Here is a 16,603-nt window from a genome sequence, read left to right on the forward strand (position 1 = left end):
ACCTGCATCTCCCGTCGACTTTCAAAAGCCGAACTTGGATATTCTCAGACTCAACGAGAAGCGATTGCGGTATGCTGGGCAGTCAAACGGCTCAATAAGTATCTTTTTGGATCAAAGTTTACCATTGCTGCTGATCACGAGGCTATAAAGTTCTTGTATCATCCAACAAAATCCCTGGCGAAGTCATCTATCGCTCTGGTGCAACAGTGGATTATTTCACTGAGTTCGTACACTTACACGATCGTTTATCGTAGTGCAAAAATGATTCCCCGTGCCGATTTCTTGTCGAGAATTCCATCATGCGACTTTGATTCAAACAATTCAGATTGTTTGTTGATTCAACCACTACCAGTCAAGCGGGATGCGCTTGTTACTGATAATAAAAGATATTTCGCTCCCATTTTTTCCGACTGCGACGTGGCTGGACGCAGCAAGAACGACGTAGATTTCCTGCTTTTTACTGCGGTCGCGAAAGCTTGTCCATTAATCCGAATGGTTTGTTGTGTTTTGAAGATAGAGTTATCATTCCACCGACTCAGCGAGCGGCTGTTCTCGCATATTTGCACTCATCTGGTCTGGGTGTTCACAAAATGAAATCTTTTGCGCGCTTGTCATGCTGATGGCCAGAACTGGATGCTGACATCAAATATACTGAATTGTGTTAGTTATTGACACATACTCACATTGGCCTGAAGTTTTTCTAACCACGTCTCTAAGTGCAGAATTCACACAGGAAGCACTGAGGAAAGCATTCAGCCATTATGTATATCAGTCGTTTTGGTCACTGACAACGGCACACACCTCACTGCAAAATTCCTCGAGGAACGGTTAAAAGGTGCTGGATGTTGGCATCTGTTTACTAGTCCACGACATCCCCAGTCGAATTGGCTTGCTGAGAATTTTGTCCGAACACTGTTGCATGCCATTACTTCATTCTCTTCTACTACTTTTGTGGAATTGGACCTTGAGATTGATAATTTTCTAATGCAATACAGGAATACCGTTCATTCCGTTACTGGGAAGAATCCCGCGCTCCTACATGTCTTGACTGTGCCAAAACGGCTGATATTACATTTTCAAGGGTTAATGATTTACGACCTGCTACAGGAATAGTACTTTCATAGAATGGCAAACGGATGGTCACAATTCTCGATTTGGATGATCTTTCTTGTCAACGGAGACACATTGACCAGGTTGAGTTNCCAGAGGTCAGTCTGTTAACGGCATTCCTCCTGTTTCAAATACTAATGAGTCCTTTGTAGATGATCTTATGGTATCCGAACAAAACGTTATATCTGAAGAACACACTACCTGCGAAGAATCTGAATTTTCCATTCCGAGAAGATCCGAAAGATTGCGATCATGACCACCACTGGACTATAAACATCCACACGCTCATTTAAGATGTGGCGGATGGGTTGAACATGATCAATACTCTATTTATTATTCTCTTGTTTTAATATTCCATATGGTGTACATATACGCCAATTCGAATACATACGTGCTACTTGTTAGGGTGTACTGAATTCTGGATTTCTAGTTCATCTGCTTATACTGATATATTCGCGGAACTCAATTCTCACACGTGAGTTGCCCCATCTTGCTGCACGGTTGGGGCATGGATTCAGCGCAGCATGGAGCATTTACAGCCTAGGGTTATGCAAAACTATTTGTGTTAGGGGCGTCACGCTAAGTGCATTTTGAAATACCACTTTTTACTCTGCCACAGCTGATGCTTTGGGTTCATAGAATAATTCCATGGGATACATGCAGCAGCCGAAACAAGCATAGGTCAGAGACGCAGGCTTTCGCCAGGATCTGACTTTCTTCGATTTTCCTTCCAGCCAACCTTCCTAATCAGGATTCTGATGAAACCGCTGTTGGTGTTTTAGGCATTATGGGAATTTAAGGTAGACACGGTGGCACATGAACTAGAGTTAACATGGCCTGCGTTCAGGGTCGACCGAGGTGCACTAACACCATGGGTAGATCAGAGAACGGTGAGGAAAGAAGTTCTAAACCCACGTCAGGAGGTAGAGTTTAAGGCTCGACATGGAGTTATGGCGGTCATTGAGAGGAGAGTTGTCGACCATGCAGTCTTGAACACCGTATGAGCCATGGTGTAGGAAAGTGAAAGAAGTAATACAGAAAGATTTGGTGGATTTTTAGGGATGGACAGTGAACAAGGAGGCTGATTAGGTGGGGTAAATGTAGATGGGCAGTCAAAGCACAGTAGGCGAATGTGTCACAGTAATTCAGGGTCAGTCGACTGCTCAGGGAACTGAGTCGTGTATAGAAGCATTGTGGCGGTGTAAAACGGTTGGAGGTGAATTGAAGGGTCTTTGTTCCTGAGGTAATTAAATAGAGTAAATCTTGCATTCTCTCGTTCGGTCGTACCTGGAATGGCCGCCTTAGGTGTTTGTTTATTCGGATAGTTCAGAGGTGATTGTGGGAGTGTAGTTTGGTGGCAATAATTTTTCCCCTTTGACAGATGTGAGAAAGGGCCTTAAAGTAGCCTGAAGTAGAGAATCGCTTTCAGCTTGTTAGGCGTGTATGAGATGCAAACGCTTTTTTAACGTAACCGAATGCCTAATATCTCAAAGGCGTCGGTCTACGAACGCAAGGACCGTAGCTGATGAGCGGTTTCCCTGAAAGGAGTCCCGAGTGAGTGTTGAGGATGCTACTGCAGTTAATTATTGGATGTATACAAGCTATGCTGAGGACGAAAAGCTGTTATTTCTATCAGAATACAATATATTCATGACGGCAAGCAAAAGCGGAGTGAATTATGATATAGTACTCTTAAGGGGAGGATCTGACATCAAGTAAACTCCTACTCATTAGATCGCCGCTACGGATACATCTGTGGAACACGTTCGAAGAGGCACGAGCTCCTTGAGTTCCAAAGTTTAGGTTTATATCACCTCAGTTTTCCGCTGCCTCCCTTTTGTAACATCAACTTTGCCGCATCCCATAATGCGTGTGATCCATGAACCTTGACGTCAAATCATCGGTGTACACACGGATCTCGTATTATCGGTAGTGTGATTCGTTAAGGAAGCAGTAAGTTTTTCCTATGAGAGTAGGATAGCTGAACAATTTTACCTAGAATACATAATTGATTATACGCTTTGTCCTTTCAGAATTCCTGTCGAGTTAAAATGGCCTCCAGGGAAGAAGAACTGGAGTTATTACTCATTGCGGTTGTACGGATGCGATTAATTAGTGCAAAAGCAATTGTGCATTTTTCGAGCGTGGGATTGGCAGACGGAAAATTATGAGAGTTACGGGCCGTCATTGGTTGTTGACTTAAACTGTCACGCATTTATAAGGTCTCCTAAATAGCGCCGTGCGTAAATATGTGCCCAGCAGTTCTGGTAAGTAGCCAAGGTAAACAACAGTGTATGGAGGACCGTCGCTGGTCATCGGATTAGTCTACTGTATGGTTGAGGCCGCATAGTCAGCGTTGCATATACACACGGGTCCAACATGTACAATTCCAAAGTAGGCGGCAGCGCGTGCATTTACCATGGTGACCCGCAATAGTTGGATTCATTTTCTGTCAGCAAATTTGGGATTTATGACGCACTGTGAATAGGTAGCGTAATTATTTCCAATGAGTAAAAATTTATTGTGTTGATTGTTTGAATCCAGATAACTCAAGGGCTGCATCACCTAGTGGCTAGTTGTGCATATCTGAGAATATGGATCATCCACAGAGATTACACTCGCAGCCATTGTTATGCTGAATGAAAGACGAACTTCCTTAAAAATGTGTTGTGCCAAATTCCGCCAAACGAAATCATCTCACCTGTTACATCTGAGGAGTGTAAAGCATACAAAGGTTATTCATGTATTTACCTGGATGGGATTCACATGAAATAATCTGTGGGTGTTACCTCGTCTTTAAGGTAGACGCAACACGCCAATAAATACTAAGGGACGATTTCGTGCCTTATCACGTAAAATGGTGATAAAATACGAATTGATGGTCCACATATTCACGGAATCACAGAGTGATACACAAGATCTAGGCTTTTGCCTAAGTTTCCCGGGTCGGTGACGTTGAGATTTTGCTCACTCAAACAAAATGATATGGGTAGCTTATCACAGAAACGTGCAAACTGATTAGACTCAGTTTCCTTGGAATTCGTAACTTCGAAAACCCCATAATTGGGGCAAAGACAATTTAAGTTCACTCTTAGTGAGTGGCGCCTCGGAGTGCTATAAATTTCTCGCCACCGTCTGAAAACTCCCCAAAAATCACATAAAAAACTGGACGTATGACTACCTAGGTACAAAGGTTTGGCCAAGGGGGTGGAATCAGTTCCAGGATTTCCCGCCCCAAGTAAATATGATTTACTCCTCCATATTTCTCCTCAGCCTTTTGAAGTACATTCGCATTATGACCACATGATATCCATTCCGCTTTATACTGGTAAACCTAACGGTTATAAGACTGAAATTACATGTGCTGCTAGACCATTAAACCGACAGTTACGGAAAACCAGCTTTTTCCATCAAGCGCAATATTCCGTGTCCTAATGCATGTTAGGCTTCACAACGCGAAATTTAACATCAACTGCCGTAGTAGCAATAACATACCATGTCCAATACCAAAACGTGAATATATGATAAATAATATGTATAATGTCTATGATAATATGTTTCAAGAATAACTGATTTCATCCATCAACTTTAGTCTTCAGCGAATTGGTAGCTGTTTACGTCGCTAATGGAACAAGCGTTTTTTGTCAACCGATTTGATGCGATGTTTCGAGAACAGTTGATTGTGTAGGCTATTCTGCCTCGGGTGTCTTTTTTAAGGTCCCGATTGGAATGAAGGGTTAAGCTTCTCAGTACATCTCACAAACGGCCGAATAGGTACGCACTAGCCTGCCGGAATCGCAACAATGCGAAACGGAACCTGAGAGGTCAGCACTAAATTCCATTATATCAAAAGGTACGCAGGTCTCTGTAGATGCAATTTTATTACAGTCAGGTCGTGCTACTTTTTTTACTCATACGACTTATTACAAAATGCCGACGGAGTTTCCGTAGACGCGCGCCAGCGTTGCCTCATTTATCTCACATTCTTACCACTCCTAGAGGCATGACAGGTGTTATCTGACGCGCTACTTGGTATGTGGGGTGGGCAATGGACTGGTTCAGGTAAACGGAAGGCCGGTTTCGGATAGAAATGCGGTAGGGATGCAATAGAGTAGAGGTGTTGAGTAATAATAATGTTTATCCTCAGCTTGTGGGAACCATACCGTCCGGTATGAGCATAATGTTACAGTCAGAGTAAAAGCATGACTGGTGGGGATTGTGGGTACAAGGGGTTGTGAAAACGGACGGCATCATAAGTGATGGGCATTACCGATGTAGGCGTGATCACAACTAAACTGGCACGGGCGGGGAAGCACAGTTACCGTGCGTTATTAGAGAGAATATCAAGCAACACCGGATCGTTGGGATTTGAAGGTGGCGGGTAGCAAAACAAGGCGAGGAAGGGTAAAAAAGAGGTTCCCTGCGTGACACATGACAAGAAAGGTGTAACGGTCAAAACTGAGGGTGATATCCATTCCGCTTTATACTGGTAAACCTAACGGTTATAAGACTGAAATTACATGTGCTGCTAGACCATTAAACCGACAGTTACGGAAAACCAGCTTTTTCCATCAAGCGCAATATTCCGTGTCCTAATGCATGTTAGGCTTCACAACGCGAAATTTAACATCAACTGCCGTAGTAGCAATAACATACCATGTCCAATACCAAAACGTGAAATATATGATAATAATATGTATAATGTCTATGATAATATGTTTCAAGAATAACTGATTTCATCCATCAACTTTAGTCTTCAGCGAATTGGTAGCTGTTTACGTCGCTAATGGAACAAGCGTTTTTTGTCAACCGATTTGATGCGATGTTTCGAGAACAGTTGATTGTGTAGGCTATTCTGCCTCGGGTGTCTTTTTTAAGGTCCCGATTGGAATGAAGGGTTAAGCTTCTCAGTACATCTCACAAACGGCCGAATAGGTACGCACTAGCCTGCCGGAATCGCAACAATGCGAAACGGAACCTGAGAGGTCAGCACTAAATTCCATTATATCAAAAGGTACGCAGGTCTCTGTAGATGCAATTTTATTACAGTCAGGTCGTGCTACTTTTTTTACTCATACGACTTATTACAAAATGCCGACGGAGTTTCCGTAGACGCGCGCCAGCGTTGCCTCATTTATCTCACATTCTTACCACTCCTAGAGGCATGACAGGTGTTATCTGACGCGCTACTTGGTATGTGGGGTGGGCAATGGACTGGTTCAGGTAAACGGAAGGCCGGTTTCGGATAGAAATGCGGTAGGGATGCAATAGAGTAGAGGTGTTGAGTAATAATAATGTTTATCCTCAGCTTGTGGGAACCATACCGTCCGGTATGAGCATAATGTTACAGTCAGAGTAAAAGCATGACTGGTGGGGATTGTGGGTACAAGGGGTTGTGAAAACGGACGGCATCATAAGTGATGGGCATTACCGATGTAGGCGTGATCACAACTAAACTGGCACGGGCGGGGAAGCACAGTTACCGTGCGTTATTAGAGAGAATATCAAGCAACACCGGATCGTTGGGATTTGAAGGTGGCGGGTAGCAAAACAAGGCGAGGAAGGGTAAAAAAGAGGTTCCCTGCGTGACACATGACAAGAAAGGTGTAACGGTCAAAACTGAGGGACCAGAACATCAGATCAGGTGAAGTAGCAGAGTTGGCGTCATCCGGGAGGTCATATTGAACTAAAACCAAAGGCCATCGCTAAGGCCTCGTGACCTTGGACTCATGGCCAGGGTCACAAAAAGCGTACATGGGGATGATGAAGTGGAGGGATTAGCAAGCTGGATAAGCGGTAACAGGAATCCCAGGAGCATGGTGTACGGCGAAACCGTAGAGACTCACCGGTGTCGCTAATGTGTATTCGGGCATAAAAGTTCAGTAGAAGACTGAGATGATGGCGACCCACGAGCCGAAACGCGAACGTTTGAGAAAGTAATTGAATTTTGCGAGAAGCACAGACACAGAAATGGTTAAAGTTAATCGAACTATTCAGTAGATTAGAATGAACATGCCACTGAGAGACCTGGGGTCATGTGGTGCTGGTTCGTATTTGCAATCAATGGAACGAGTGGGCGATATGGTACGGTTAAGAGAAGGAATGTAATAGTTGCAGGTGTGCTGTCAAACTGGATACGACAATGCTATGCCATCATTGGCGTGACATACTTCGGTTTTTGGGCAGCCCCGTAGAATCGTTGGGCTGGGCTGGGCGATTCTTTGAGCAGCGGGGTCCGTTCACGCTGGCCGAGGAAATAAGTTGGAACGAAGCCGATGTAGAATCGCAGGTTTTTCGGTCTGTTTGGGGATCCTGTGATTGTAGATCATAGGCCGGGTGGAGTATGCAACAGCCAACCAGGTCTTCCAAGCCGGGCATTGCCGAAGGTAAAAGCTTGAAAAGGTGAGGGGATGGGATTAGAGTAGCAAAGCATTGAGAGTTTGAGAGGACATTAAATGGGATAATGTGCATGAATATACCTGGAAGGAACATTGACGTCCATTGCGATTGGACCGATGATAGCAAGCGATTAAATGGAATAAGATGGGGATGGATTTATACTTAGTAGACTAGCGACCAAGTTTTGGGTTTACTAACACACGATATTAGAGTACAACGGATCGAGTAAAAGCCGATATAAGCACGCAGAGTGGTGGTGTGGTTATGTGAATCAGATGCATAGGGGCTGATGGTAGTGAGAGTGTAAGAGAAATAGTCGCCAGTCCCCGAAGCACTGGTATTGGCTTCAAGTTAACACATGGTGCGTGGCGAATAAGAGACCTTCTGATACTAATCTTGAACGCTGGCAGCGGAAGGTTAAGAACCCTTGTATACATGTATTTCCCATTATATATGTTCACTCCTGGGAGCAGTAGGTAGATGCGCGTGTTTTGCTTGGTTGACTAAGTTGGCTCTGGTGCGGTACGACCACAATTATAACAAGGGCAGCTACAGAGGTGCACGTCGATGTAAGCTATGGTCATCGTAGATTCTCCAGGGTATTCCACCTGTTTTTTATGAATTTATTTTATTTTAAAAGGCGAGAGGCCAGTTTTTTTTCTTTTTTCACTTTTTCATCGTCCGTGTGCCAAATTCCGCCAAACGAAATCATCTCACCTGTTACATCTGAGGAGTGTAAAGCATACAAAGGTTATTCATGTATTTACCTGGATGGGATTCACATGAAATAATCTGTGGGTGTTACCTCGTCTTTAAGGTAGACGCAACACGCCAATAAATACTAAGGGACGATTTCGTGCCTTATCACGTAAAATGGTGATAAAATACGAATTGATGGTCCACATATTCACGGAATCACAGAGTGATACACAAGATCTAGGCTTTTGCCTAAGTTTCCCGGGTCGGTGACGTTGAGATTTTGCTCACTCAAACAAAATGATATGGGTAGCTTATCACAGAAACGTGCAAACTGATTAGACTCAGTTTCCTTGGAATTCGTAACTTCGAAAACCCCATAATTGGGGCAAAGACAATTTAAGTTCACTCTTAGTGAGTGGCGCCTCGGAGTGCTATAAATTTCTCGCCACCGTCTGAAAACTCCCCAAAAATCACATAAAAAACTGGACGTATGACTACCTAGGTACAAAGGTTTGGCCAAGGGGGTGGAATCAGTTCCAGGATTTCCCGCCCCAAGTAAATATGATTTACTCCTCCATATTTCTCCTTAGCCTTTTGAAGTACATTCGCATTATGACCACATGATATCCATTCCGCTTTATACTGGTAAACCTAACGGTTATAAGACTGAAATTACATGTGCTGCTAGACCATTAAACCGACAGTTACGGAAAACCAGCTTTTTCCATCAAGCGCAATATTCCGTGTCCTAATGCATGTTAGGCTTCACAACGCGAAATTTAACATCAACTGCCGTAGTAGCAATAACATACCATGTCCAATACCAAAACGTGAAATATATGATAATAATATGTATAATGTCTATGATAATATGTTTCAAGAATAACTGATTTCATCCATCAACTTTAGTCTTCAGCGAATTGGTAGCTGTTTACGTCGCTAATGGAACAAGCGTTTTTTGTCAACCGATTTGATGCGATGTTTCGAGAACAGTTGATTGTGTAGGCTATTCTGCCTCGGGTGTCTTTTTTAAGGTCCCGATTGGAATGAAGGGTTAAGCTTCTCAGTACATCTCACAAACGGCCGAATAGGTACGCACTAGCCTGCCGGAATCGCAACAATGCGAAACGGAACCTGAGAGGTCAGCACTAAATTCCATTATATCAAAAGGTACGCAGGTCTCTGTAGATGCAATTTTATTACAGTCAGGTCGTGCTACTTTTTTTACTCATACGACTTATTACAAAATGCCGACGGAGTTTCCGTAGACGCGCGCCAGCGTTGCCTCATTTATCTCACATTCTTACCACTCCTAGAGGCATGACAGGTGTTATCTGACGCGCTACTTGGTATGTGGGGTGGGCAATGGACTGGTTCAGGTAAACGGAAGGCCGGTTTCGGATAGAAATGCGGTAGGGATGCAATAGAGTAGAGGTGTTGAGTAATAATAATGTTTATCCTCAGCTTGTGGGAACCATACCGTCCGGTATGAGCATAATGTTACAGTCAGAGTAAAAGCATGACTGGTGGGGATTGTGGGTACAAGGGGTTGTGAAAACGGACGGCATCATAAGTGATGGGCATTACCGATGTAGGCGTGATCACAACTAAACTGGCACGGGCGGGGAAGCACAGTTACCGTGCGTTATTAGAGAGAATATCAAGCAACACCGGATCGTTGGGATTTGAAGGTGGCGGGTAGCAAAACAAGGCGAGGAAGGGTAAAAAAGAGGTTCCCTGCGTGACACATGACAAGAAAGGTGTAACGGTCAAAACTGAGGGACCAGAACATCAGATCAGGTGAAGTAGCAGAGTTGGCGTCATCCGGGAGGTCATATTGAACTAAAACCAAAGGCCATCGCTAAGGCCTCGTGACCTTGGACTCATGGCCAGGGTCACAAAAAGCGTACATGGGGATGATGAAGTGGAGGGATTAGCAAGCTGGATAAGCGGTAACAGGAATCCCAGGAGCATGGTGTACGGCGAAACCGTAGAGACTCACCGGTGTCGCTAATGTGTATTCGGGCATAAAAGTTCAGTAGAAGACTGAGATGATGGCGACCCACGAGCCGAAACGCGAACGTTTGAGAAAGTAATTGAATTTTGCGAGAAGCACAGACACAGAAATGGTTAAAGTTAATCGAACTATTCAGTAGATTAGAATGAACATGCCACTGAGAGACCTGGGGTCATGTGGTGCTGGTTCGTATTTGCAATCAATGGAACGAGTGGGCGATATGGTACGGTTAAGAGAAGGAATGTAATAGTTGCAGGTGTGCTGTCAAACTGGATACGACAATGCTATGCCATCATTGGCGTGACATACTTCGGTTTTTGGGCAGCCCCGTAGAATCGTTGGGCTGGGCTGGGCGATTCTTTGAGCAGCGGGGTCCGTTCACGCTGGCCGAGGAAATAAGTTGGAACGAAGCCGATGTAGAATCGCAGGTTTTTCGGTCTGTTTGGGGATCCTGTGATTGTAGATCATAGGCCGGGTGGAGTATGCAACAGCCAACCAGGTCTTCCAAGCCGGGCATTGCCGAAGGTAAAAGCTTGAAAAGGTGAGGGGATGGGATTAGAGTAGCAAAGCATTGAGAGTTTGAGAGGACATTAAATGGGATAATGTGCATGAATATACCTGGAAGGAACATTGACGTCCATTGCGATTGGACCGATGATAGCAAGCGATTAAATGGAATAAGATGGGGATGGATTTATACTTAGTAGACTAGCGACCAAGTTTTGGGTTTACTAACACACGATATTAGAGTACAACGGATCGAGTAAAAGCCGATATAAGCACGCAGAGTGGTGGTGTGGTTATGTGAATCAGATGCATAGGGGCTGATGGTAGTGAGAGTGTAAGAGAAATAGTCGCCAGTCCCCGAAGCACTGGTATTGGCTTCAAGTTAACACATGGTGCGTGGCGAATAAGAGACCTTCTGATACTAATCTTGAACGCTGGCAGCGGAAGGTTAAGAACCCTTGTATACATGTATTTCCCATTATATATGTTCACTCCTGGGAGCAGTAGGTAGATGCGCGTGTTTTGCTTGGTTGACTAAGTTGGCTCTGGTGCGGTACGACCACAATTATAACAAGGGCAGCTACAGAGGTGCACGTCGATGTAAGCTATGGTCATCGTAGATTCTCCAGGGTATTCCACCTGTTTTTTATGAATTTATTTTATTTTAAAAGGCGAGAGGCCAGTTTTTTTTCTTTTTTCACTTTTTCATCGTAGGTAGCTACAGCTTTACCAGTCAAGTGACACAACCGAGACGAGTCCGGCCCAGTAGCAACGAACAGGAAACAACACTACTTTTTATTTATTTCCTGAATTAAAGGCCATGCTCGGGACAACCGGCGATGTTCGAAGCACCCAAGCTACTGGAGGGTGGCCGGTGTATGATTGTACCATGGTGCAAAGCAACAGGGCGAACTTCCCTACAGGACGTACTGATCACCACACGAGATTTTCATCCCCCGTGCACGCTACCAGATCTGCGATATGTCATGACACCAAGCAGTCATAATTGCCGCTTTTGTACCAGTAAAAATCTCTAGCTACCAGTTACTTTATCCGGTCAGGAAATGCCAGGCCAGCAAAACAGCTCAGTCATTTTGAACAAGCAAACGACAAACAGCCACCGGAAAAGGCAGGTCATGGAGGCAAATGAGGCAGCAGCTACCGCCGGGACAATGGGAACAGAACGGAGATGGCCAGAGCGTATGAACCGTGGCTAAACGATGACCAAGCATGGGCGATCGGGCTAAATATTGGCTTACCGCAATGTTGTATGCGTGTGTAGAAAGGGTTGCGAGGCGTATATTACGTTTTCAAATGTAGGGGAATCTAGCTTTTGCTTGTTTCACGTTGATCAGGGTTAGGTAAGGCGAGTCAACACTCATTAAACAGAGCGGATAGAGTAATCAGGGGCAGGGACGCGGTTGAGGGGAACCTGTATTAAGGTGCTTCAAGCAAGTCAGGAGAAAGCAAGGTATAGTAAGGGGTTGCTCATTTTTTTAATTATTTTTTCACTATTTTTTCGTCCACTAACTATACCTACGCCAAACTCAGAGGTGGTCTGATCCCCGTTCATAAAGAAGACAGGGGGTAATTGGGTATTGAGTGAGGCAGCCACGGCCTCAAACATAAGGAAGTTGTCTACAGACCGTAAAAACATATACTGATGTGTGATATTTCGAAACCAATTAGGGAGGTTTTTCTAGACGCGAGTGTAGTAAACCAAGAAATGGTGTCGTACGCGCTTGAGGGCACACTAAAAGGCTGCTGGATTTACGGAATTTATAGCGTGTATCCGGCTAAACTTTTGGCCCAGTCTGTGCTTTAAAAGCCTTTTGGTACACAGACGGTGTAGGAGCGTTAAATGCAGCTTTAGCCGTCTGGGACATAGTGGCCCGAGGCCTACGATTAAACAGCGGGAACGGTAGGAAAGAGGGTCAGTCTGTGGGAAAAGCTTTTCGGTGAATGAACGTTGGGTGTTCTCCAGTACAAGCCTACAACTTTGCGTATAAGGGGACAGACGTCTTCAGTCGGTCGTGCGCACAGCTTGAAAAATGCGATCTTCGTGTTCCGGAGATGGAAGGAGCTTAATGTTAGAAAGCGGATTCCACGTGCTTGGGCAACCTGGAACTGAACTTGATGAGGAAAACTAAAGGTGCAAGAATATCTGAGATCTAGGTATTTGGTCTCTGCGGAACAAATGACAGGATTCCTGTCAATTATGAACTTAGCAGCTGGGACGGAACATCGATAGGAAGTTGCGGGACCTGGAAGGACAGAAGCTTATGCTATAAGCATATGACCAGTGAGTCTGTCTTGTTGGATCCGCCGAAAGGCAACAGAGAGAGGACATGTGTAAGGAATTCTAATGTCGTTCACAAAACGAAAGGATTCACCATAGGATGAGGCGTCGAAGATGTCATTGATATGCAGTAAGAAGAGGAGATAGCCTAGCATGCTCCCTTGAATGACTTCACTGGTGAGCGGAAGTGGGACTGACTGTTTGCCATCAATTTGTGTTACACGTGACCTATCAGATAGATAGGAGTTTAACCACTTAAGTGGGGATACGGAAGTAAAAGCAGATTAAAGTTTCCTCAGCAGCGATGCATGAGGGACCCGGCCAAGAGCTTTCTGGATATCCAGATAGACTGTGACACTAGTGTCCGGCATCGTACACTTTAGTAACGAGCTTAAATAAGTGAAGCTGTCAGCCATTATTGGACATCTGAGATAAAGATCCATACTGCTGGCCATCTATGGTATTAGTAGTTAGGAGGAGCCTGATCAACGGGCCTTTGACCAGACGTTCAAGGGTTCGCATTAAAAGAGGAATATGATGGATCCATCCGTAGTTGAGAGCAGTTTTTCCGGAAGCAAACAACACATTGTTTCAAATAATAGGGAACAGTACCGGAGTTGGCTGTGATTGAAAAGATTTAGGACAAGGATTTTGGCATATTGTCCGCCATTTATCAGGACATGCGATGGTATGCCGTCGCCCCCCGGTACGACGGAGTCCTGGAGGGCTTGAAGAGGGGCTGACACATCAACTAGAAAGATGACCACGTTTCTAAGAGACGACCACTACTCTGTTGTAATGTGGAATGTGTGGCAGAGATTGAGATTGAGTTTGGAGGGAGAGGTTAGTAGCATCTGGCAAAGTAAGCCTTCAAGTGGTCGGCTATGTTGACAGAATTAGTGATAAAACTACCGTCGGTGGAACGCAGACAAGTGACTGAGGGACTGTTTGGGGTACAGCGCTCACCAACAAGGTGCCGAATAATTTACAGGTAAATGGGTTGCTGAGACTGGTGCTCTCCCCACTGCATTCGAGAGACACCCGTAAGGAGTGTCGGCTAGTTGAGTGATTGCTAATGAGGTGTATCGGTGAGAAATTTTGAGATTTCCGATATTTTCTGCCAGCTCGGTGTATTTTATTGTCCGAGGTTTTCAATACCTTATGACGCCGAGAAATACCAGGAGAAAACTGTTAACAGAAGAAGCATGGTAGAGAAAAGGTAATAGGCCTTGTTAGAAGAAATCATAATGTGTTGCGTTTGTCGAGAAAAGGAAGTGGTTCTAGTCCAGGGAGGCCAGCTAAGATAAAAAAAAGTCAGCAAAATATCTGGAGTCATGAGCTTAAGCATCGAAGGACATGGAGGAACAGCTTCGCTTTACCTGACTGCGTTACACGATACGACGCAGTGATCACTACCTGAGAGGCATGGATCAAGGTAAAATCAAGTACTTGCGAGAAAACCTGCTGGCAAGAATAATCAATCGACGGATGGTGCGGATAAGGAAACGTAGAGGTGAATAACAATAGCGGTGTGTATATCCAACAGGTTGGCGGCATACATTTGTGCAGCAAGAAGTACAGCACAAGCGCCGTATATGGCACGGAATTACCGTGATCCCACTAAACCGGACAAGGTTCAACACCATTTTATGTGTCAGAGTTGCAGTGGACAAGTCAGCACAAGGCTGACATCAAGGCAATGGCAATGAGAAAACGCGAATGACAGCATCATATTGTGAAGGGTGGTATCTAAAGGAAAACCGCATTAAAAATTTGGGGTCGCTTTAATGAGACTTGTAAAATCGAAGACTTCAAATTTTCGAAAAAGGGCGATAAATGAGGGGAAACGTGACCACGCTGACCGTAAGAGATATTGGCTAAAACCAAGGTATACGCTGTAGGACGAACCGCGTTTATGATAGGTGTGTAAAGGCGCCTGCCACAAAAATGTTGGAAGAAGAGAAGAAGATTAAGTTACTGTTTCTGGGAAGTGAAGGCAACCTTCGGAGTCACTAAGATCTGAGAGGCGATGAATTACGGGGAAATCCACATACCCTGTGTGAGTAAAAATTAACTTCTGAGCGGAACGGATCGATAGTGAATAGAATTAAGTAAAAGTAGGATTTTGGACACAGGTTTGGCGGGTATAGTTGATCTTGTGTTAGCCTGCGCCACACAGGCAAGAAATAGAATAGTTGTTGTGAATGATTAGGAGGATATGAAACTAGGTGAGGCACTCGTGCCAGAGTTATCGTGAACTCCCTTCTTTATTCATGGACGTCTTAAGGGAAGCGGCTAGAATTCGTTAATACATTTATTTATTTTGTCGGACCAAATAAATGTAGAAGGCCGCCTTCAATATGCAGCCGTGAGGTCTCTGAGTTCAGTTGGGACGCAGAACTTGCAAGCAGTGTACCTCAATCTACGGGAGGCAGTGACGTGGCCACAGCTGGACTGATGACGAAAGAGAGGCTGCACAGCAGAATATGACTCGGTGGCCCGTAGCTGTAAACAGTGGGAACAGCTGAAGGTACGGGAGTATGCAGGATACCGGCTTTTGACTTTGGTAGGACAAATGGCAGGCCCTCCACTAACTTTGAGGGCATCAGCAGGAGACAGTGGCAGGTGGCTGTTTGGGACCTAACAATGGATCTTCTATCAGAGAAATTTGACCAATGGTCAGAGTCAGGGTCTAGTTGGGTCCGAATAAAATTAAACCTTTCGAAGACATCCCGGGTTGTAGGCGATTATTACGTCTTTGTGAAAGGGAAAGGGATTACAATGCGTCACGGTAATGAAGAAATCGCTGACAGAGAGCAGGAAGATCATGAGGTCAAGCACGACTTTTTATGTGCTTTATTATTCATCGGTAGTAGGGAGATGAATGTTCTGCACCAATTCGTGTAGTTTCTACCGGTACGTAGACATAGGGAAAACCACTGACATGAGACTCCAGTGCTGCCTTTGTGACCAACTTTTGACGCCGAATCACAGAGACACCTGCTTAGAGCTTCCTAAGTACAAAGGCGGACTACCGAAATGTTTCGCGCGGTAGGAAGCCTATCGAAGAAGTAAAGATGGCAGCTGCCGACAGACCTCGCAGCTAGGACTACATGTGACCTTTCATCTACGGCCCTCGTACTTGACAGGAGCCTGGCTAGTTGAGCCTTTAACGTATTTTTCAAGGAAATTATAGGGTAGGAGGCGTTTAGAGTCCCGGCACGGAACTTTGGGTAACGCGTAGGCTTCAGAGTCCCGAATATCAAACGGTGAATTAGGCTGAGGCTTGTGTTGTATTATTTATGGGAAGGTAAGCACACTTTTCCAACAAACCTCAGTTGTCCAGGTTTGTAGCTCCAACAAGCTTACAGATCTGTCAATAACCGGCACATGGCCGTGTAAACGTCCGCACACCAAGCAACGGCAAGCCATTGATGGCTTCGTAGCATGGTTTGCGATCGCCCATTCCAACGACAGCCTCGTGATCCTTGCTGACGATACTATCACTTGTGATAAAAGCAAGTCACTGCGGGCTCAACAAGCGCGAAGCGAAAGAACATGAGTAGGTGGGC

General features: G+C 44.8%; 1 protein-coding gene across 1 annotated transcript in view; it reads left to right on the top strand.

Annotated features, from left to right (window-relative positions):
• T265_02515 (hypothetical protein) overlaps positions 1 to 11,473 on the top strand; it is a gene marked incomplete at both ends in the record, with an annotated part of 28,070 nt that extends 16,597 nt beyond the window's left edge. The window contains one exon of the mRNA XM_009166778.1: positions 11,447 to 11,473. Within this exon, the coding sequence (XP_009165042.1) occupies positions 11,447 to 11,473 (27 nt within the window). The remainder of the gene's footprint in view (positions 1 to 11,446) is intronic.
• Between the last annotated feature and the right edge of the window lie 5,130 nt (positions 11,474 to 16,603).

Source organism: Opisthorchis viverrini, assembly GCF_000715545.1.
Source record: "Opisthorchis viverrini unplaced genomic scaffold opera_v5_32, whole genome shotgun sequence".
In the NCBI taxonomy this organism is placed as follows: Eukaryota; Metazoa; Platyhelminthes; class Trematoda; order Opisthorchiida; family Opisthorchiidae; genus Opisthorchis; species Opisthorchis viverrini.